Source organism: Tamandua tetradactyla, chromosome 13, assembly GCF_023851605.1.
Source record: "Tamandua tetradactyla isolate mTamTet1 chromosome 13, mTamTet1.pri, whole genome shotgun sequence".
Lineage (NCBI taxonomy): Eukaryota > Metazoa > Chordata > Mammalia > Pilosa > Myrmecophagidae > Tamandua > Tamandua tetradactyla.
In genome coordinates, this window is record NC_135339.1 from 2,555,652 (window position 1) to 2,576,661 (window position 21,010).

The window sequence follows — 21,010 nt, forward strand, 5'->3', positions numbered from 1 at the left end:
TGACCTCTGTAGCTTTTTAATTGGTTTTAAAGTCAGGAAGTTTGAGTCCTCCCGTGTTGCTCCTCTTTTTTCAAGATGGATTTGGCTATTAGGGGCCCCTCACCCTTCCAATAAATTTGATGATTGTTTTTTCCATTTTTTGCCAACAAGAGTATTGAAATTTTGATTGGGATTGTATTCACTTGATATATCATTTTGGGTAGAATTGACATCTTAACAATACATACTCTTCCAGTCCATGAGCACAGAATACCCTTCCATTTATTTATATCTTCTTTGAATTCTTCTAGCAAAGTTTTACACTTTTCCATGTTTAAGACCCTTACCCTCTCGGTTAAATTTATTCCTAGATATTTCATTCATTTTTTTCATAATCCTCCTCAGATTGCACATTACTACTGCATAGAAACACTATTGATTTTTGGATGTTGATCTTATATTGTTCTACTTTGCTGAATTTGTTTATTAGCCCTAGTAGCTTTGTTGTGGATTTTGGGGGATTTTCTGTATTTAGGGTCAAGTCATCTAAAAATAGGGAAAGCTTTCCTTCTTCCTTTCCAGTTTGGATGCCTTTTATTTCTTTTTCATGCCTGATTGCTCTGGCTAGAGCCTCCAGCAGTGTTGAACAGCAGCAGCACAGTGAGCAGCCTTGTCATGTTCCAGGCCTTAGAGGGGAAGCTTCCAGGCTTTTACCATTGAGTATGATGCTAGCAGTGGATTTTTCTTGTATACCCTCTATCACATTACAGAAGCTTCTACTATTCCTATCTTTTGAAGTGTTTTTATCAGGAAAGGATGCTGGATTTTGTCAAATGTCTTTTCTGTGTCAGTTGAAACTATTGTGGGTTTTCCCTTTCGTTCTGTTATTGTGGTGTATTACGTTAATTGATTTTCTTGTGTTAAACCACCCTTGCATACCTGGGATAAAACCTACTTGATCATGGTGCATAATTCTTTTAATGTGCTGTTACAGTCTATTGCTAGTATTTTGTTGAGTATTTTTGCATCTATATTCATAAGAGAAATTGGTCTGTAATTCTCTTTTTTATTATTATTTCTTATTTATTTATGTATTTATTTATTTATTGCATGGGTAGGCACTGGGAATCGAACTCAGTTCTTTGGCCTGGCAGGTGAGAAATCTGCCACTGAGCCACCATCTGTACTTTTCTTTTTATAGTATCTTTCTCTGGTGATATTGGCTTCATAGTATGTGCTAGGTAGTGTTCTCTCCTCTTCAATGTTTTGGAAGACTTTGAGCAAAATTAGTATTAATTCTTCTTGGAATGATTGGTAGAATTTACTATGAAGCCATCTGGTCCTGGATTGATCATTCAGTCTCTTTACTTGTAATTGTTCTGTTGAGGTCTTGTATTTGTTCTAGAGTCAATGAAGGTTGTTTGTGTTTCTAGGGATTTGTCCATTTCTCAGATTCTGTTTCCCTGTGAATTTTTAAAACTCTTCCTTACTTTTGATGGATAGTTTGGCTGGGTAAAGAATTTTTTGTCTGGCAGTTTTTCTCTTTCAGTACTTTGAATATAATCATATCACTGCCTTCTCACCTCCATGGTTTCCATGAGAAATTGATGCTTAGTCTTACTGTGGTCCCCTTGTATGTGAATTGCTTTTCTCTTGCCACTTTCAGAATTCTCCCTGTACCTTCAGTATTTGATATTCTGATTCGCATGTATCTCAGAGTAAGTCTAGAATGGTTTATTCTGTGTGTAGTACATTCTGCTTCTTGGACATGTATATTTATGTCTTTCCTAAGAATTGGGAAACTTTGGGCCACTATTTTTTTCAAATATGTTTTCTGCCCCTTTTCCTTTCTCTTCTTCTGGGACTCCCATGATGTTGTGTGCTTCATGCTGTCCCTTAAGTCCCTGAGATACTGCTCAGTGTTTTCTTTGCTCTCTTGTTCTTCTGACTGTGTGATTTTGCTTGTCCTGTCTTGTAGGTTACTGATCCTTTCTTCTGCCTATTCAGATATGCTGTTGTATGCATCCTATGTATTTTGAATCTCCATTACTGTGCCTCTCATCCCCATAATTTTTGTTCTGTTTCTTTTTAACCTTTCTAATTTTATTTTCTGCCCACACATTGTCTTCGTAAATCCTTTAGCTCTATATCCATCATTAGTTTATTTCTATCCAAATTTTCCTTTCTTCCCTTGAATTGATTTAAGAGGTTTGTTTGTACTTTTTTGATTAGTTGTTCTGAGGTCTGTGTCTCCTCTGAAGCTTTAATTTGTTCCCTTGACAAAGTATGTTCTTGCTGTTTCTTAGTATGGCTTGTAATTTTTTGCTGACTTTGGGCATCTGATTATGTTGATGTGCTAACTCTGAAGGTCGGTTTCTCCCTCTTATGTGAGTTTTATTGTAGATTGGCTTTGTGTTAAGGCTTTTCTTTGGCTCTTGGTGCAACTTATATTGGACCTTTTTGTAGCCTGTGTTTAACTGTTCAGATTTTCTCAGGTCTCCTCCCCTTGATTCTTGTCCTGTGTATGCCGTGCCACTTTAAAGGTAGCACTTTTATGTGCAGTTGTTTCCCCTCCTGGAGACAACTTCATTGCCCCTCTTTCTTCTCTGGGAATACTGATCTGTTATTTAGTTTTTGCACAGAATTTTCTTCCCAGCTCCTATGATTTAACTTCTCTCTCTCACTCAGTAGTCCCCTTTACATTACATTTTTCAGTTCTGAGACCTGAGCTGCCTTGTGGCAATTCAGTTCCCCCCCCCCCCTTTTTTTTTTGGTTTGTGTGGCTTTTCTGCTTCTGTGTGTTTCCCATGTTAGGGTAGCCTGCCCCGAGGCACCAGATGGGGTACATATGGAAAGGTCCGTTTTGCATTTAGGTGGTCTAGTCAACAGAGACAGGACTGAGTGTGTTCATGTCTTATCAGCAGTTCTGCTGTGATTTCATTTTTCACTGGGTGCCCTTTTGTATGCAGTACTCCTCAGCAGCTTGTGTTCTGCCCCGGATCTCTGTGAGTTTGGGCCCCTGTGCCTAGGGCTCTAACTCACTGCTGGGAGGGGGTCTGGGGTCTGCATCCATGGCAGGAGGACCAGGTGATGGGGAGGGGTCTTGATGGGCAGGGGCAGGTTGTAGATCTCCTACCTAATTTTGGTGTCCTTTTTTTTTTTTTCTTCGATTTAGCATTTGTGGAGTCCTTGTCCAGTCTTTTCATCCTCCAGAGATTGAAGCAAGTGGGATTTCTTTTATGTATTGTTTCTGAGTGGAGCCTTAGTCACCAGGTGGACGTGGTCCCTGGGGTTGGTTCCTTTTGACCCTGGAAACAGGAGTCTCTGAGGTCCAGGCACCAGCGACCCTCGGTGACCCCGTGCTGGCCTCCTGCAGCTGGCAGGATTGGGGCAGAACTGCAGGGTCTGCTTTGGGGCGCTACTCTATGTCCCTTTGGGTGTGTCCGAGGTTGTGCTGTGGGGCACCTGTGTCTCTGGGGTTGCTTCCCCTCCTCTCTTCCCTCCGTCCTCCCACAAATGCAAACGTCAGGCTTTATGCTGCCCCTACCCCATGGAGGATCCCAGCTTTGCTCCGGAGAGATCACAGAGCCCAGCCTGCGTTGGGTCTGCCCTTGCCCCACAGGGAGGGGACAGCAGAAGTGGGGTAGAGGTGGGGCAGCAGCCTGCAAGCCAGATAGGCGACGTGACCCCATACCAGGAGATCCCTGGGCAGGTTTCGTCCAGTGCCCACTGGAGGCAGGAGGCCCAAGGCTTAGCTGTCCTAGAGCAGTAGGCTCTGAGAGGAGAAGGGCTCCCTTGGAAAGGAGAAGCCCAGCTCCCCCCTAGTTCTTTGAGGATAGAGTCCTCACCTCAGTCTGGTTTTGCAGCCCCTTCCCTCGAGCCCCCTCCCACTCCCACACCCAGATTCTGCTAGAACCACCCTCTGACTTCAGAAGCCCTGGAGGCAGGCGGAGTCCTGGAGTGGATGGTCAGGGTCCCTGCCCCACCTGGAGGCCAGCTAAGGGGAACCCAGGTCCCTGCTGTTCAGTTTTGCAGAGTCTTCACACCCCTGCATCCCAAGGTGAGCAAGCCCATGAATTGGGGCCCACCCCCCCAATCCCCCGCTCTGGGCCTCTGCGGTGGCCTTGCCCACTGTCACTGCAGCCCTCGCAGTGCCCAGGGGGGTCCCTGGGGTCTCCAGCTCCACCTCCTGCAGCACATGCCTGAGCATGTCTGGGTGCCAGTACCATCTTCTTGGTCTTTGACCTTGGTCTCTGATGACCTGCAGGCCAACTCTGCCCCCTCTGCTGGGTGCGGAGGGAGCTTCCTGAATGGCACAGGCTCGCTGCTTCCCGCTGGGGCAGGGGGAGCATGCCTGGTTCTCCCTCCCCAGGCCTCTGTGTGGTCAGCTGGCCAAGCGACACGGGCCTTCTGGATCCTGAAGTGTACTGTGCATTGTGCCTGCCTTTCCTGCCTAGCTGCCAGCCCAGGGTGGGCAGTTCCGGGCAGTTCCTGCAGGGCTGGGCTGCTGTGGGCCACGCTGTCCCACACAGCCCCACCCCCGCTGTCCAAGCACGAGGGTCTGGAAGAAGTGGTATGTGTGACGAGGCCCCAGTGGGGTCGGGGTGTCTTCCCCATGAGACTTGCTCCTTGTCCTGTCTTCTGCAGGAGAACAGGATGCTCACTTGCCAGCAGAGGCCATCACTACAGATTCCGGGGGGCTGAGAATACGGGCACTGGTACCCCATAGAACAAAGAGGAAGGTACTTCCTGGTGCTTTTCCAAGCTGGGGTGCCCCATACTCTGCATGTCCGTTGGTTCCACTGCTCAGGCAGGAGGCAGGGGTTCAACCACCCCACCCTGGGCAACGCCTTGGGGAAGTCCTTCACCCCTGGAGGCTCAGATTCCCAGGACCAGTAGAGGTGCTGCTGGGTCAGCCTCTTTGTGTAGTGGTGATGCCCAAACAGGGCCAACATGGGTGCCCCTGCGTGGTGGCAGCAGGCCGGAGCTCAGCGAGGGTCACCATTGTCGTGTCCATCCCCAGAGGTATCGGGGGGACCTGTGGGCACAGCCGAGGAAGTGGGAGGAAAGTACAGGGTGCTGGCTGCCCACACATACTTGGGGGCTCCTTCTCCTCCCCCGTAAGAGACTGAGTTGGTATAAGGACCCTCAGGCCACTGCCTGCCTTTTCCTGGGGGAATTTTAGGCCTGTGGGGCCTCTGGGAGCCCCAGCTCACTCGCCCCACCTACTTCTCTGGAGGTCAGCTCAGCTCCTTTGGTGCACGGCGTCCTCTGGGAGCCGCTGGCCCCCTGGCCCCGTGCACAGTCTCTGGGTGTTGTCCCAGCCCTCGACCTGGGGAGTCTCCTCTATAAAACGGGACTTATTGTGCTGATGACCTCGGAGAGGGGCTTGGGCCAAGGCCTCTCCCAAAGGCCATGCCGCAGAAACCCTGCTGGCTGTCGGGGAACAGGGGTCAGGATGGCACTGGGCGCAGCATGGGCAGCTCAGGGCACTCGAGGGTGCAGCAAAGTTTGAGGTGCCATGAGGCAATGCATAGGTTTGGGGGCATGGCGGGTTCCTGGCCCCTGAGGTCCCCTGACTGGCACAGGTGGTCAGTGCAGTCCAGCTGGACTTCAGGTGCCTGTCACCCTCATGCTGTCCCCAGCAGGACACTTGGGTGGCCTGTCCTTTTCAGCCAGGCCTTGCCTTAGGAAAGAAATTAATTGTAACCCTAATTGGCAGTTTCCTTTGCACAGAAGCCGGAAGGAGCTGCCAGCCTGGCTGGTGATTAACTCTGCACAGCTGGGAAATCACATTTGGGCGGGCGCAGGGCGTTTATCATCTCAGCAGGGCCCTGGCAGCTGCTCTGGGTAGGGTAGAGGGCGGGTGGCGCCATAGGTGCTTCTGGGTGCAGCCCCGGGTCCCCAGGAGCAGGGCAGAGCCTGGGGTGCTGGCTCCCATGTTCCCCTAAACCCTCAGCTGCACCCTGGACCCTTCCCCACCCCAGGGCAGGGGGCCATATGGATGGCGTGGGGACCTCATGTGACTGGAGCTCTGGCAGCAGTTCCCCTGTGAATGGGACAGGTGTGTCTGGGCCTCAGTTTACCCAGTATTACATGGGACCAGGAACATGTCTGGCCTCCAGGGAGATGTGCACAGAAGAGCTGTGGACAAAAGAGGTGGGGATGCCCAGGGTGTGCTGTGACGGGGCTCCTGGCCCCAGGCTGTCCCCTGTCTCCCTCCCTCAGCTGCATCTCCCAGGCCACCTCCCACCCCTGTCCTGGTCAGAGGCCCGACAGGGCCCGTCTCTGAGGCAACCCTTTGGGATAGGGGAAGGGCCGTGAGACTCAAGTATGTGTGCCGTCCCCAGCGGACCCCTGGGCTCAGTGGCGGGCAGAACTTTGGGGCGCGTGGAAAGCCCGAGGCTCGTTCTAGGAGGCCCTGCACTTAGGGACTGCCCGGCCAGGCCCGGCAGGCCTGCACTTGCTGTCTGTCCATCCAGACTGCAAGGGTGTCAGGACAGGGTTGCTGGGAGAAAGGACTTCAAGGCTGGGGTGAGGCAGCACTTCCCCAGGGGGCCTGCTTAGGGTGTGCACCGAGGCGCTCTCCGCTGGCCCTGCGGCACAGGCCAGAGTTCTCTCGATGTTTTTACAGATGGAGGTATGAATTTGGGCATCAGGATTGGGGTAAGTCGTCAGGGTGTCTGCCAGGGAGGCATTGGCTTGTGAGTGAAAGCAGGCTGATTCCCAAAGCAAGGTGCTGGGGCCCATCGTGTAACCAGGAGAGTCTGCTCCAGGCCTTCCCTCCGTGCCTGCTCGGCGCCAAGCACCTGGCGAGGTCCTGGAGCTACAGCTGTGAGCACGACAGGCCTGGGTTGGCCCTGTGGGTCCCACAGCCCGGCTCCCCCCTGGCTACTGTGGGTCAGACCAGACAAAGCTGCTGTTGATTGGCTGCCTCAGGAGGACAGAAAAGGGAAGACGGTGGTGGTCAGTGGTGGTGGAAATGAGAACGATGATGATGGCAGAGGTGACTGATGGTAGCGGTGGTGGCACTGATGTAGACGGTGGTGGAGGTTGCAGTGGGTGATGGTAGTGGAGGTGAGAAGGACGGCAGTGATGGCGGAGCTGATCGCACTGGTGATGGCGGAGGTGATCGCACTGGGGATGGCGGAGGTGATCGCACTGGGGATGGCGGAGCTGATCGCACTGGTGATGGCGGAGGTGATCGCACTGGTGATGGCGGAGCTGATCGCACTGGTGATGGCGGAGGTGATCACACTGGTGATGGCGGAGGCGATCGCACTGGGGACGATGGTGGTCTTGATGGTGACGGTGAAGAAGGTAGTGATGGCAGAGGTGATGGTGACAGTGGTGGTGGCAGCAGCTGCGGCGGTGACGGTGGAGCTGACGTCACCAGCCATCGTTGGGCATTTCCTGGGTGTCACTCCTGCTCTGAGCACCTCACCCACTCTTTTTAACCCTGACACCTGGTGAGGTGGGAACACTCACTCTGAGACACTGAACTGAGGCCACTTGCTGAGGGCAGAGCCCCACCCACCCCCACTCGCCCACGGTGCTCTCCATGGCCCCCAAATAGAGTCCACTGTCATTTCCCTATGCTCTTACCTGGGTCACCTTGCCTCTCGCTGTGTCTCCCAGGGTGGCAGCCCCTTGGTCTGCACAGCTGGACTCTCCTCCCGGCTGTCATTCCCCACCCCTGCTTCTCCCACCTGAACTGCCTTTCTGTCTCCTGCTGTCCCGCCTGCCCCCCACAAGGCTGAGCCCACCCTCCCATCTGTCCCTGCCTCCTGGCTGGTGCCCCCCTCCACTCACCCCCCCCCCCCCGGCCCTCTCTCACAGCTCTGGGCACCGTCTCTGCTGCTTTCTGGCTGAGTGGCCATCCTGCTGTCCTGCTCCGGCCGTGGGCTTTGCGAAGAGACTGCTCCCCTCCTCTGCAGCCCCGAATTGCCCACCCCCTGCTGAAGCCCACTACACACCTGCCCACAAGTTCCCAGGCTTGTCCTTGGAGGGGCTGTCAGGCACCCAGGGGTGATCCCAGCTCAGCTGGTGCACCTGGAAAAGGTCCTGTTTTAGTTTGCTAAAGCTGCCAGAATGCAATGTACCAGAAAAGGGCTGGTTTTTACAACAGGGATTTATTAACTTACAAGTTTACATTCGGAGGCCGTGAAAACGTGCAAATCAGGGCATTGACAGGACAATGCCTGAACTCTGAAGACAGGCTGCCAGTATCCTCAGCTCCTCTGTCCCGTGGCAAGACACACAGCTGGCATCCACTGGTCCCTCTGTCCTGGGTGTGGCATCTGCTGGTTTTTCTGTTCTGGGTTTTGTAGCTTTCAGCTTCTGACTGCTCCTCTTTCAGCTTCTCTGGGGCTTCTCTGTCTTTTATCCTCTTATAAAGGACTTCAGTAAGAGGATTACCACCCACCCTGAATGAGGTGGGCCACATCTCAACTTCAGATCCTCCTCTCCAAAGAGCCCTGCTCACAGTGGGTCCACACCCATGGGAATAGATGGGCTCTAAGAACCTGATTTTTCTGGGGGTCCACACAACTTCAGACCATCCTAAGCCCCTCTTCTCAGGCTCCAGTTTGCCCAGCAGTGGCCTCCAGCCAAGGCCTTCCGAGCAGGAGTGCAGCCATCCCGCCTGTCTCCAGCTCTGGCCTTGGTTTGGAAGGGATGGCTGGATCTGCCTGGCCCTCCAATGTAGCTCTGTGCCAGAGCAGTCAGTAAAACAGAGAACAGAGCTGTGTAACAAACACGGGAGGGCCACACCTCCTGCCCTGCACACCCACACACATGCACACGCCATACACACACCCATGCCTGTCACACCCACGTACTTCCCACACCCAGCAGCCCCTGTGCACGCTGCACTCTGTGCACACTGCAAGCATGCACGTGTGGATACAGCCCAGGGGCAGACTGTCCTCAGTGCCCAGAGCTCCCGGCCCAGCCAGCAGCCCCTCCCCCCATGGCCAGCTCTGCAGACCACTGGCCCTGGGCCCTGTGGCCACAGCCTGTGGTGGAGGAGGTGGACACAGTTCTCTGGGAAGTGTCCCCAGGATCCTGCAGGTGCTCTCCCTCGAGACCCTGCCCCACCAGTCCCTGAGGCTGTCCTCGGACACTGTCTCCCCCTAGACACTGCCTCCCTCTGTCCCTCGGGGCTGGCCCCGTTCAGGCAGGGTGGCGAGGACAGGATGGAGCTCTGCTGACTCACCTTTCCCAGCAGCTCCAGTGGAAAGTGTGTGAGGACTCAGGCCCTGCCCTGCTGACCAGGCCAATGGCACAGGCAGTGGTGACACGGGCAGGGATGGCGGATGTCCTGGAGGCTGCCCTCCTGCCAGGAGGGGGGCCGTTCCTTGGGCAGCAGGTGTCAAGTTTATGCATGTGAGCCTCTCCAAAGCCTGGCGTCACCAGGCAGGGAAGGGACTGTCACCTCCCTGGGGAGATGGAACTGTTCTCCTGCCCGACAGGCACTCTGCTGGGGAGGGGAGAAAGCTGTGCATTTATTTGTCAGTCTGTCTTTGTAGCCTGGCTTGATAGGGCCAGAAATGGCCACTCCTGTGCTGCTCGGGCCATCCTCAGTGCCCCCTTCTCCTGGCCAGGCGGCATTGGGGGGACATGGGCACCCCCTCTCTCTGTAAGGCCTTTGTGGTGTGTATTCTCCTCAGGACTCTGGTGGGGGGTGCACTGTGCCGAGGAGGTGGGTCGAGAGGCCGAGGTCCGACCCCGCCCTCTGACCCAGTGCCTCTGACCCACCACCGTAGCCGAGTGTTCTCTCTCTCTCTCTCTTTTTTTTCTCATATTTACTTTTTTTTCTTTTAGAGCAGTTTATTGGTTTTCAGAAAAAATTATGCAGGAAGTACAAGTCCCCTACACAAACCCCCACCCCTAACAAGGTACCCCTGCCCAGGCCAGGTCCCCAGGTGCCAGGCAAGGACATACCACGCACCCCAAGGGAAGTGCCTGTGTCCCCTCCTCGGGCGCCCTGGGGCCGGCTGCAAGGGCCCGCGGGGGAGCCGCACCCCGGCTGCGTGGCCTGTGCAGCCCCTGAACCCCTCCCTCCTTGGGCCTCACCTGTAAAATCTCACAAAGGAGGTAGCCAGGGAGGTCAGCGTGGGAAGCCCCAGACCATTGGAGCAGGGGAGGGGTTAGAGGGACAAAGGCCAGCGGGGCTGGGGGTGGTGGGCAGGGGGGGATTTGGGGAGCCCACTGGTCCGGTCTGGAAGAGCACATTCTGGAGCCGCGTGTGCAGAGGGGCAGGAGGGGTGACCCCCAGGCACCTGTGGGGACCCCGGTACCTGTGAATAGGACTGGCCGGGCACACGGAGCTGGGGAAGACAGCTGGGGACCGACACGCGTGGTGGCCGCCTGAGGGCAAGCGTGAGGTCAGGAGGCTGCTGGATGTGCGAGTCCGAGGCCAGGAGACGGGGACCTCCCTGGCTGGTGCTTTATTCCTAAGAGCAAAATTAAATGGCCAGCCGGCAAAGGGGAGCGCCTCCTGCTGGGACAAAGCAGCAGCTACCTGGGAAGCTTAGCCGTCTGATGATCCTACACACATGCTGGACGCGTGTGCACATGGGTGTGTGTGTGGGGGGGGTCTGTGTGTGCATATGCGTGCACATGCACGTGGAACTGGGGGTGTGCACACGTGTGTGCATGTGTGCACACATGCTGCCTCACATCTACCAGTTGGCAGTGGTAGATGAATCACCAGCCACCAATCTTAAAACCATTTTCCTGAGCCAGGGTCAGTGGGTCTGTTCCCAGCCTCATGGCCTTGTTTGTCCAGCTGTGAGCTGCAGGTCTCGCTGGAGCCGCGGGGGCACAGAGGGCATTCAGTGCCGTGACATGGGTCGTGAGAGCAAAGCACCGGACCTGTCCCAGCCCCACCCTGCTCACCCGGCTCCTGGGACCTGTCGAGCCGGAGAGTCGTACCCGAGCCCCATCCCACCCACGTCCCTGGCCCCATTCCCTGCTGCTCCAGCCCCCTCTTCTGTCCCAAATTCCACCATCTCCCAGGCGGGCCCTTTCGCTCCTCTGCTTGTGAAATCATTCATTAACACATTCATTCCTTCCACTCAAGACAGTGAATTGCCAGTGTGGCCAGAAGGTGGGTGTCTGGGAAATTGCTGGGGAGACCATGTTGGGGAGGAGATGGTGCCAAGCCCGTAAGCCCGGGTGAGGAGAGGGACTCCATCCTGCAGGCAGTGGGGAGCTGACCAGGGGCTCTCAGCAGAAGGGTGATGCAGTCTGGTTGACTGGATCCTCCGTGGCCAGTGGCCTGTCAAGTCAGGGGTGGGCCTGGGGAGAGTAGTTGAGAGGCAGTGGTGGTCACTCAGCTGAGGGAGATAGTGGCCTGGGTGGGGGGTCAGGGGGCTGGGCCTGAGGGACGGGTGGAAAAAGGGAAGGACGCAGCGTGACAGCTGGGTGGATGGATAGTGGCACCAAGACTGAGTGAGGAAGAGCCCGAGGTCTGAGTGGGGAGGGGCAAACTGTCCCATAGCTAGACTGAGACATGAGTGAACAGAGTAAGGAGCATGAGTGAACGTGTGCTTCGGGAGTGGACGGACGAGTTCAGGTCCGGTGGCGTGAACTCTGCCATCACCAGCACTGAGGTGGTATTTAAAGCCAGGGAACCGGCTACCATTTCTCGGGGAGAATATAGCTGGAGAAGAGGGTTTAAGACTAGCCCAGGGGGCATCCGTCATCTGGACCGAGGAGGGGAAGCCCACGCAGGCTGTGAGGACACTGGGCGAGTAGAGTTCATGGTGCATCTATAGAGCATGGAAGACTGGAGCTCCTCGGAGCAACCAGAGGGAAGAGACAGGGGCTCTGCAGCAGTGAGGGAAACAGAGATGGGAATCACATCTTTGAAGAACTGAGAGAAAACAACCATCCACGTGGAACCCTGTGCCCGGCAAAAGTGCCTTCCGAGAGCAAGGCAGAACTGTAAAACAAAAACAAAACAAAGCTCAGTGCAGATGGAAACGGGCTCCGGGAGGATGTTTGCTGTGAGGGGAAAAGAGCAGGGAACTCGAGCAGTGAGGACCTGTGTGTTCATTTTGCTATGATACTTTCAGAGGCAGGCACGTAAAATGTCATCTCTGGGTGGTGCAACGGTGGCTGGGCAGGCAGAGTTCTCGCCTGCCATGCCGGAGACCCGGGTTCGATTCCCGGTGCCTGCCCATGCAAAAAAAAAGGAAAATGTCATCTCTGCGTGTGTGGTACATTCAAGCACAGTAACGTATGCATGTGAACGGGCGTGGCTACTTGGCGCTGACAGCATGCATCCCGAGGGGGGCAGGCTAGGCCTCCCCCGGTACCCGCCTTGGGTCGGAGCCCCTCACACACACACAGGGACAGCTGTCCTGGGGGGAGGGAGGGGGCGCCTCTCTGCCCCCAGTCCCTGGGGAAGAATTGGTGGGGTCTGTTTCCCATTCCCGGAGAGGATGATTGCATTAGGAAATCGTCTGTTGAAGAGCTTCTGCCTGGTCCTAATAAAAATGTCATCTGCATCGTCCTGCGGCTTGTAAAGCCGAGGCGCCGCGGTGGGGCCTTTTCAAGTGGGTTCTGCTGGGAAGGTGCTGGCCCCACCCCCTCCGCATGGGTGAGCTGCTGCGGCTGCTCCCGATTCCAAGCGTCCCTTCCATGGTACCATTTCTGCACAGTTTCTGCTTCTTTCTGGGGAGCCAGAATGCAGGCCTCCACAGTGCCGTCTTGAGGAGATTCACAGTTGTTGTTGGAAAAATGACACACACAGTCTTCTGTCTTTTACTGGAGGCGTCTCCGTGGCAGTCCATTGGGTGCCGTGGTGAGCGTGGCTTCGCCCCCGGCCCCCCGAGCCCGAGGGGAGACCCAGGACACGCGGCTGGGAAGAACTTGCCCTGCGGGGCTCAGGTGCCCAGCTCTTGTGTAGTCAGCACGTCCAGCTCAGGGTGGGGTGGTGAGGTGGAAGGAACACAGGTGATTTCTGGAGGGGAGCGGAGCGCGGTCAGGTGTGCCCCGCCTGTGAGGTCCACTCAGGTGAGTCCTGCCCTTGGAGAGTGTGCTCAGGTGAGCCCCCCACCCCCCACCATGGAGGACCCTCAGGTGAGCCCCCCACCCCCCACCATGGAGGACCCTCAGGTGCCCCCACCCTTGGGCAGCCCCTCAGGACTCAGATTTCCACCAGGCTGTGCTAGTGGGTCTGCTTGTCAGGCCTGTCCCGCCTCCAACGGGGGTGAGAGGGAGAGAGAGGAGTCAGGGTGTGCGAGGAAGCGTCCTTGCACTCGTGTGTGAAAGTGAGCGTGTAACTGAGGCCGTGGGAGAGAACAAGCATAGGAATACCTGCACTTGTGCGTGAGAACAAGCGATGGGGTCTGAGGCTGTGAGCGAGAACACGTGCTTGTGAGGGGGCGTGTATGAGGGTGGCCGGGGGCTTGCATGAGGGAAAGCACACAGGAGCGCGCCTGTGGGATGTGACAGAAGTCCAGGGCTGGGCCCAGGTCCCTTCACAGCCGCGGAGCCCGGCCGGGTCTCCCCGCCCACCTCCTGGGCCGGCTGCCTCCTCTGCAGTTCCCAGGAGAAGCAGGGCCCCTCGTGCCGGCATCAGGGTCTTGAACCCCAGTGCAGCAGCCTCCTCCTGGCTCTGCCCCTGCCCCACGTGTTTCCTTCTAGAAAGTGTCGCTGACGAGCAGGCGCTCCGAGGGCCGCCGTGCCCCGCTGCAGGGACCAGCAGAGGCATTTTAAGTGCATTTAAGGCCGTTTCTGCTGCCTATCACTGCTGGAGTCACAAATCACTGTTGGCAGTAATGAGCCCCCCCCAAACCACCCCAGATTGCAAGACCACACCGGGGGCCCGTTCTCCGGTAGTGTGGAGCCCACCATGGGGCCGGCCCAGCCGCCTTGCAGGGTGGGCAGGAGCTCCAGGGGTGCCGCTGGCCCCTGGGCTACGAGATGCTGTGTGTGTGTCACATGCCCCCTCTGTCCCTCACCTCCCGACGGACAGGTGGCCCCATCCTCTCTGGATCTGCGGGTACCATGGACCTACCCTGCGTCCTCTGGCCTGCCCACTCCCACTTCCCCAGGCATGAGAGAGCTTGGCAGAGGCTAGGGCCAGTGGCCTAAGGTTGGCTGTCACAGTGTCACCAGCCCACTCTCAGGGTGGGGGGAGAACACAGGTCCCCCCACACACATGAAGGAGGGTTTGGGCCACGTTGTAAGAAGAGTGGGGTCTGGGGTGCAGCCCGGGAAGCGCCTCCTGGTGTGGTAGCATCTCAGACCATTGTGTATGTGGTCACTGCAAGGGTGGAGGGCAGCCGGACCACAGCGGGCACTGGGTGCCTGTGACCACCCCCCACAATAGTGGCACCTGCCCAGGCTCGCCCAGGGCCACTGCCTCAGTGGGGCCACCGCGTGACCATCATGTCGTCTTTGGGCCCAGAAGCTCAAACTGCCCTGAGAGACGCCAAGGCCCCAGGGATGGCCTGGGGGCATTGGCAGTGAGCGGCAGTCCTGTCTCCCAGTGGACGCAGGTGCCGGCTGGAGGAGCAGCACCCTCGGGGCTCCCGTCGAGGCCCCCAGCTGTGCACGGCCACCCACCGAGCGTGTGGGTTAAGACGGTGGTCTGGAGAGACCTGTGTGCTCCCTGGCCATCTGGTTTCCCGCTCGTGTGACCTTGAGCGAATGACGGCCTTGTCTTCTGTCCCCATTTCTGCTTGCTCAGCAGCAGACGCGGCAGTGCCTCCCACCTGGGCAGGGCCTTCTTGCCTGCATAGTGCCCAATTGGGGAGGCAACACAGATGGCCTCAGGTGAGGGCCGTGGAGGGCAGGACGTCGGGGGGAAAAGGCCTGTCCAGCAAGGCAGCCAGTGTTGGGGTCCCCACTGCCTCGCCCAGCCCCTGCCATGTCCCCCTCACACCTTCCCACTCCAGATTTCCCCGGGGACCAGAACAACAAGGCTTGGCCGCTCTCCTGGTTTAGGGCCCTTCCCTGTGGCTGCCCCGGCACAGCCCCCGCCTGAGTCTGCACCCACGGCTGTGAACCCCCCTGCTTCCTGAGCATGGGGTCAGGAAACCCCTCTGGCTGGGCAGTCAGGGGCTCCCCCAACCACAAAGCCCATCGGGAACCTTTGAGCTGGGCTGGGGCAAGAGGCCGTCGTTGGGAGTGGGGGTGCTTCTCCCCAGGGAGGACCCCAGGGTGCAGGCTACCCGAGAAGTGCCAGCCCTGAGTGTCCTCCCCCCAGGCACACCCCAGGACACACTGAGCTGGTCACCCCTGCAACAGGACCCCTCCCCAAGGGTGTGGGTCCCCACATGCGTGACCCCTGCCTCCCAGCAACCTGGACCCGTGGGTCCCCAAGGCAGCCCAGTGCCAGGCGGAGCTCTGTGGTCCCCAGCCCCAGGGGTGTGTGGGGAGACCCTGGGGTGGCTGCTCGGGGTCTCTAGTGCCCTGCCCGGCCCAGGAACCCACCAGCCATGTGCAGGGAAGGCTAGACGTTACCCAGGCGAGGAAGGAAGCGCGGCCCAGGGCAGAAGCTTCTGGCTGCCCCAGGGCAGAGACCCTGCAGGGGGCACGTGGCAGCCACGCCAGGCCTGGCCTGCGCACGCACCCTCGAGGCCACCCCCCCAGCCCGTCCCTTTCGGGGAACATTCCGGAGCGAGTGCCGCATCCCCCTCTCTCACCGCCTCACCACTGTGGGGACCCAAACGGTCCTGTCTGTTCTCCTCACCTGACTGCCGTTGGCATCTGATGGTCCGCCCCAGAAGTCCCAGGCCAACCACAGGGTGGGGGATGGGCCTGCGGCAGTGCTGCAGACCCCACAATGGAGCAGGACTGCGCTGAAAACACATCGTCGGAAAACAAGTCAGTCACCCACAAGCACGGATCTCTAATTCTTGCTCTGTGTGCATTAGAGGGCATATTGGCAGGGTTTTAAGCATTTTTAAGCATTTTTGACTTTCCATCTTTTTAACAATTTTAACTAATTTTTTAATACTTTTTACAAAAACTGATTTTATAAGCTCCCACATACCATCAGCCGCTGTCATATGAGCAGCAGCTGCCTTTGTGGATAATTTATACCTCTACGCACACACCCTCGATGCTTATTATTATTATTTTTTTTTTTTTTTTTTTTTTAAAGGAAAGACAGAGAGAAGGAAGGAAGGATAGAAGGAAGGAAGGAAGGAAGAAAGGGAAACATTTTTAAACATTTTCTTGTTTTTTTATTGTATTCTGTTTCTCCGTTTTTTTGTTACATGGGCTGGGGCCGGGAATCGAACCGAGGTCCTCCGGCATAGCAGGCAAGCACTTTGCCCGCTGAGCCACCGCGGCCCACCCTATTATTATTTTTTTATGCTTTAATGCACAAGCCTTAGCGATCTAATTTTGGCCGTGGATACACCCATGGTGTGGAACCTTTACAGCTCCCCAGAAAGGTCCTTCCTGCCCCGTCCCACCAGCCACCACCCCCGTCCCCAACACCAGATGTTATTCTGGAATCACACCCCGTAGGTTTTCTGTGCCCTGTGGCTTCTGCTTCTGCCTCGGGGGTTGGATGTGCTGCCAGGGTCTCCCTCTGGCTGAGTACCGTTCCGTGGCCTGGTGGGACTCTTTATCCACTCACCCCTCCAGGAACCTCGGGGCTGTGTCTGGGTTTTGTTTTTTATGTGTGTGGATAATTCTGCCATTTGTGATCCAGCCACTTGGGGAACTTCTCTCAGACAAATGGAGCCCAAGTGCTGGGTCGTGTGATAGGCGCATGTTTCACTTCGGACCCCGTCCCTGCTTGCCTGCCCCTGCCCCTTGAAAAGCCCCTGCCCCAGCTGCTTGTTGAGAGGCACGTGTGAACACCAGGCGGGCATGCAGCTCGCGTGGTTGTCACATTTGGGTGATGTAGAATGCTCTTGCAGCTTTTTTACGCGGCCTCCCCTTCCTCCTTTTCATTCTTCTTCAGAGCACTTTTTGTCCATTTTCAGCCAGTGTTTCACTGTTCAAATAACTGCATTCATGCACTCAGGACTGAAGATGAGTAGCTCCTAGTAAGATGAGACTCGCTCATTAGGGCATCTTCCTGGCCCCTGGGCAGCCCTCATCAGGGTGTGAATCAGGCTGCCGTGGGGATGGTGGTCTGGCTGGAGGCCAGCTGCCAGGTGCCCACAGCTTCTCCTGGCAGGCCGAGAGCTCGGTCTGGGGGAGGGGTGGACACCCCATCTTCGTCCTCCCTCCTCTTACCCCCCATCCCCCCTTCCCGCAGCCCCGCTGGGCCTCTACTTCTCGCGGGACGCCTACTGGGAGAAGCTGTACGTGGGCCAGCCGGCCGGCACCCCGCTGCTGTACGTCCACGCCCTGCAGGACGTCCCGGGGGAAGAGGCCGTTTTCCGCCTGGGGCCGTACCTCCACGGGGCCTTCCGGCTGCGGCTGCATGACAACCACTGGATCCGCATCCAGGGGGACACGGGCCTCGTCTACCTCCACCAGAGCCTGGACCAGAGTGCCTGGGAGAAGCTCAGCGCCCACAGTGAGTGACGGGCCCCGTGGCCCGCAGGCCCCTGTCCCCGCATCGCGGCCTCACGAGGGCCCCGGTTACAAGGGCCAGGACTGGGGTTTCGCAGCGGGGTGTCTTCATCGCCCCGTGTGTGCGGGCACAGGGAGGGTGGGCCCAGCATGGTGGGGAAGCCAGGGTGAGTTTGGGGGCCACGGGCAACCCTCGGGTTTTCTGAGGCTGTTTGGGGGAGAATGTGGCCAGCACGATTGTGTGCCATCAGCTGATTCTGGCTGGGAGAGGTGGGTGAAGAGCTGGAGAGCCTCCGGAGCTCTGATGCAGCAAACGACCTTCAGCTTCCTGGGGGAGCAGCAGTCCCCAGCAGCAGCAAGGGGCATTTAGCGCCCAGAGGGGACTGCGGCCCCCAAGGTAGCCTGGAGGAGAGTGGAACGGGAGGGAGACCTGGGTGAGCCCCACAGGGCCGGGCTCAGTGGGGTTCGAGGCTGCACACGCCCCTGGCATCGTGGGCTGGGGTGGGCAGAGCTCCGCTGTGGACACGGATGACAGGGTGACTCTGCCTTGGCAATGAGATGCAGGTACCGAGCCCAAGAGAGTGAGGAGGGCCTGCCCAAGTGGTCTGGGTCCCCAGAAGGGTCCTGCCAGGAGGGCGTCCTGTACACGCTCGCCTGGTCCCCTGCCTGCATCCTGACCTCTGGGCAGCGGATTTAAGGGGCTGGGGTCGTTCTTGGCTGGAGGCCAGAAGGAAGTCCACTGTGAAAACAAAACAAAACAAAACGCAGGGCCTGTCGGGAGATCTGGTCTGCTGTGACCTGAGAGGTGCCCCATTACCGTCGGGCATGATTAACACAGGGGAAAAGGAGCACCAAGGGAGGAGCCAGGAAGAGGTAAAGATGAGGTTCAAAGACGCAGGAGCAGCAGACTAAGGAGCAGCCTTTATCCTGGGACCCCAAGGAAGGGCCCCTCCCTAGCTGAGATCCAGCGTATCTCACAGGAGGGGGCACAGCCACAGCTTGGTCGGGGGAGCGGGGAGGGAGGCATCCCGTGGTGCCAAGCTGAAGTACTTGCCCCAGGTCCCCCTCTAGGTGCCGGGGAGTCTGCTCATGGGCTGAGTCACAGCAGAGATGCTCAAGGACAGAAACATCCTGGGACAGCTGGGTGTGGCTGGCCACCACAGGGATGCTGCGGGAGGTGCCACAGCCCAGGGCACCTATCTGGGGGCGGGGCAGGGACGTGAGGGGGCACTGTCGGGGGTATGGGCGCCCTCAGAGGAGGGGCCCTTGAGCAGAGTCCGAAAGAGGAGAAGCTGGCTGGTGGGCCCTGGTGCTCCTGGCGCAGGGCCCAAGACCCCGCCCCGCAGGCAGCAGGCTGGCTGTGGTGGAGCCCCCAGGCTTGACTCCCCCCTCTCCTTGCAGACGGGGGCTTCCCCCTGCTCACCGTGCACCTGCAGGTCTTCCTGGCGCCCGCGTCCCCGCGCGACGTTGAGTGCCAGTGGCCGGCCTGCGCCCGCGTCTACTTCTCCTTCGTCAACGCTTCGTTCCCCTCCTGCGGCTCCCTCCAGCCGCGGCAGCTCTGCTTCCCCGAGAGGGGACTGTCCTTCCGCATCCGCGAGAACAGGCCGCCCGGCCGCTTCCACCAGTTCCGCCAGCTGCCGGTGCAGTTCCTTTGTCCCAACGTCAGCGCTACCTACCGGCTCCTGGGCGGTGAGTGCGCGGCGGGGGCCCCGAAGCCCGCGGGCGCCCCGAAACCCCCGGCCCCCCTCTCCGCCTCGGCCGCCTCGCCAGCTGCCGCTCCTTTAGCGCCGAGAACCTGCCCGCCCCCGCCGGGGCCCACCGTCGTCCCAGGGTGGCCCTGGGGGCTAAAGCTGCCTGCTGGGGCCTCTGACCCCCCGCATGGACATGCCAGGCCCGCCCGGGAGGGGAGGGGTGTGGCCCACCCAGAGGGGAGAGGGGAGAAGAAGGCCCCAGGGCCCGGGAGGGAGGCTTGCAGGGGTTGGGGGCGGGAGCCATGTGGGAGGGAACCCGGGCAGGTGATGGAGCCACCTTCCCCTCTCAGCCCCTGCGGGACATGAGGTGAGGGCTGTGAAAGGGCTCAGAGAGAGGTGACTGGACCAGAGCTGGATTTAAAAGGACTAGTCTGGTTGCCATGTAAGGACGGCCTTGGGTGAGGAGGGTTTGGGGGTGGAAGCTGCTCCAGGAGACAAGTGGAAGTGAGGAGAGAAATCCCTGTACTGGGGCTGGGGGCTGGGACCAGGGCAGGCTTCCAAGGAAACCCCTGCAGAATTGCCTGCCCGGCTGTGTGTGGGGTTTTGAAAGGACCAAGTGTGGGGTTCTGAGGAGGCTGTGCCCTGAAATGTGCTCTTGGGGGCTGGGGCAGGTGGGCGTGGGGCCGGGATCCCAGGTGGGGTGGTGGGGAGGTGCAGAGAGGGCAGCTGCGGCCCCTAAGAGGGGCGGTTACTTCCATTTTAAATGAAAGCTGCTGGATGGGGCAGGATTCTCACCAGTGGAGCCTGGATTCATGCCAGATTCACCACTCAGAAACATGGCGAGTGTGTGAGAGACAATCAAAACACAGCATGGAGAGCTCCCCCGCACACACCCTTGCCATCCTTTCCTGTGCAGGGATAGATTTCTCTGTGCAAAGCTGTCAGCAAAGCCTCTGGTTTTGCATGCCAGCTTTTTTCATGATGTTAAATATTAAAACAGCTGTTAACCCTTTTTTTGTAATCAGAAGCATGTGCGCACACACACGCTCACACACACACACACACACACACACACACACACACACACACACGGGAAAACCTGTCATATGCCTTTCCCAAGCTGCTGCGTAATCCTGTGGTTATGAGGTGAGAGGCCCATGACTCCCCTCTCTCTGAGGAGGGTCCACGATGCATTCAGTTTCTCTGCACTGTTCCTTGAAGGTGGGTTCCGGGGTGGGGGCTCCCATTGAGTGGGTGTTGTGGTTCTGCCCAGCCCCCTCCCCCCCAAGAAGCTCCCGCCCAGAAGCCCCAGTAGGGAAAGCATGAAGGGTGGTGCCTGGCCTGAAGCCAGCTGTTTAGCCATCATCCCCCTCCCATCAGCTAATTAGCCATCCCCCTTCCTTCTTACGGTGAGGAAACTGAGGCACAGAGAGATGGAATGAGCGGCTCCAGGCCAGCCAGCCAAGAGGAGATACAGCAGGGATGTAAATCCCAGGCAGCCAAAAAAATGTCTGTACGCTAACCTCATCCAGCAGCGTCCCCAGGCCCCCATGTCTGTTTCCCAGTAGTAGCATGGCACTGACTTAATAGCCTCCTTTTCGCCTTTATTTCTCATGCTGGCAAAAATAAGCATACGTTGCTTCCATGATTTCAAGTAATTCCTAGCATTATTTTTTCAAAAACCAGGAAATGCCCAACTTGGGTCTCTGGCCCTGCAGACTGGAGGGGGAGGATGACAGGAAGTGGTCTGTTTTTTGGCATCACCTGGAGCAGCCCCCTCCCCCACAGGAGCTCACCCCAGAGAGGATGCAGTCCCCTTCCAGCTGCGAAAGTCATTGGTC

General features: G+C 57.5%; 1 protein-coding gene across 1 annotated transcript in view; it reads left to right on the forward strand.

Moving 5' to 3' along the window:
- Positions 1 to 21,010, forward strand: part of RET (ret proto-oncogene) — a 56,288-nt gene that overhangs the window by 9,778 nt on the left and 25,500 nt on the right. The window contains exons 2-3 of the mRNA XM_077124522.1: positions 17,219 to 17,482; positions 18,880 to 19,167. Coding sequence (XP_076980637.1) covers positions 17,219 to 17,482; positions 18,880 to 19,167 — 552 coding nt within the window. The remainder of the gene's footprint in view (positions 1 to 17,218; positions 17,483 to 18,879; positions 19,168 to 21,010) is intronic.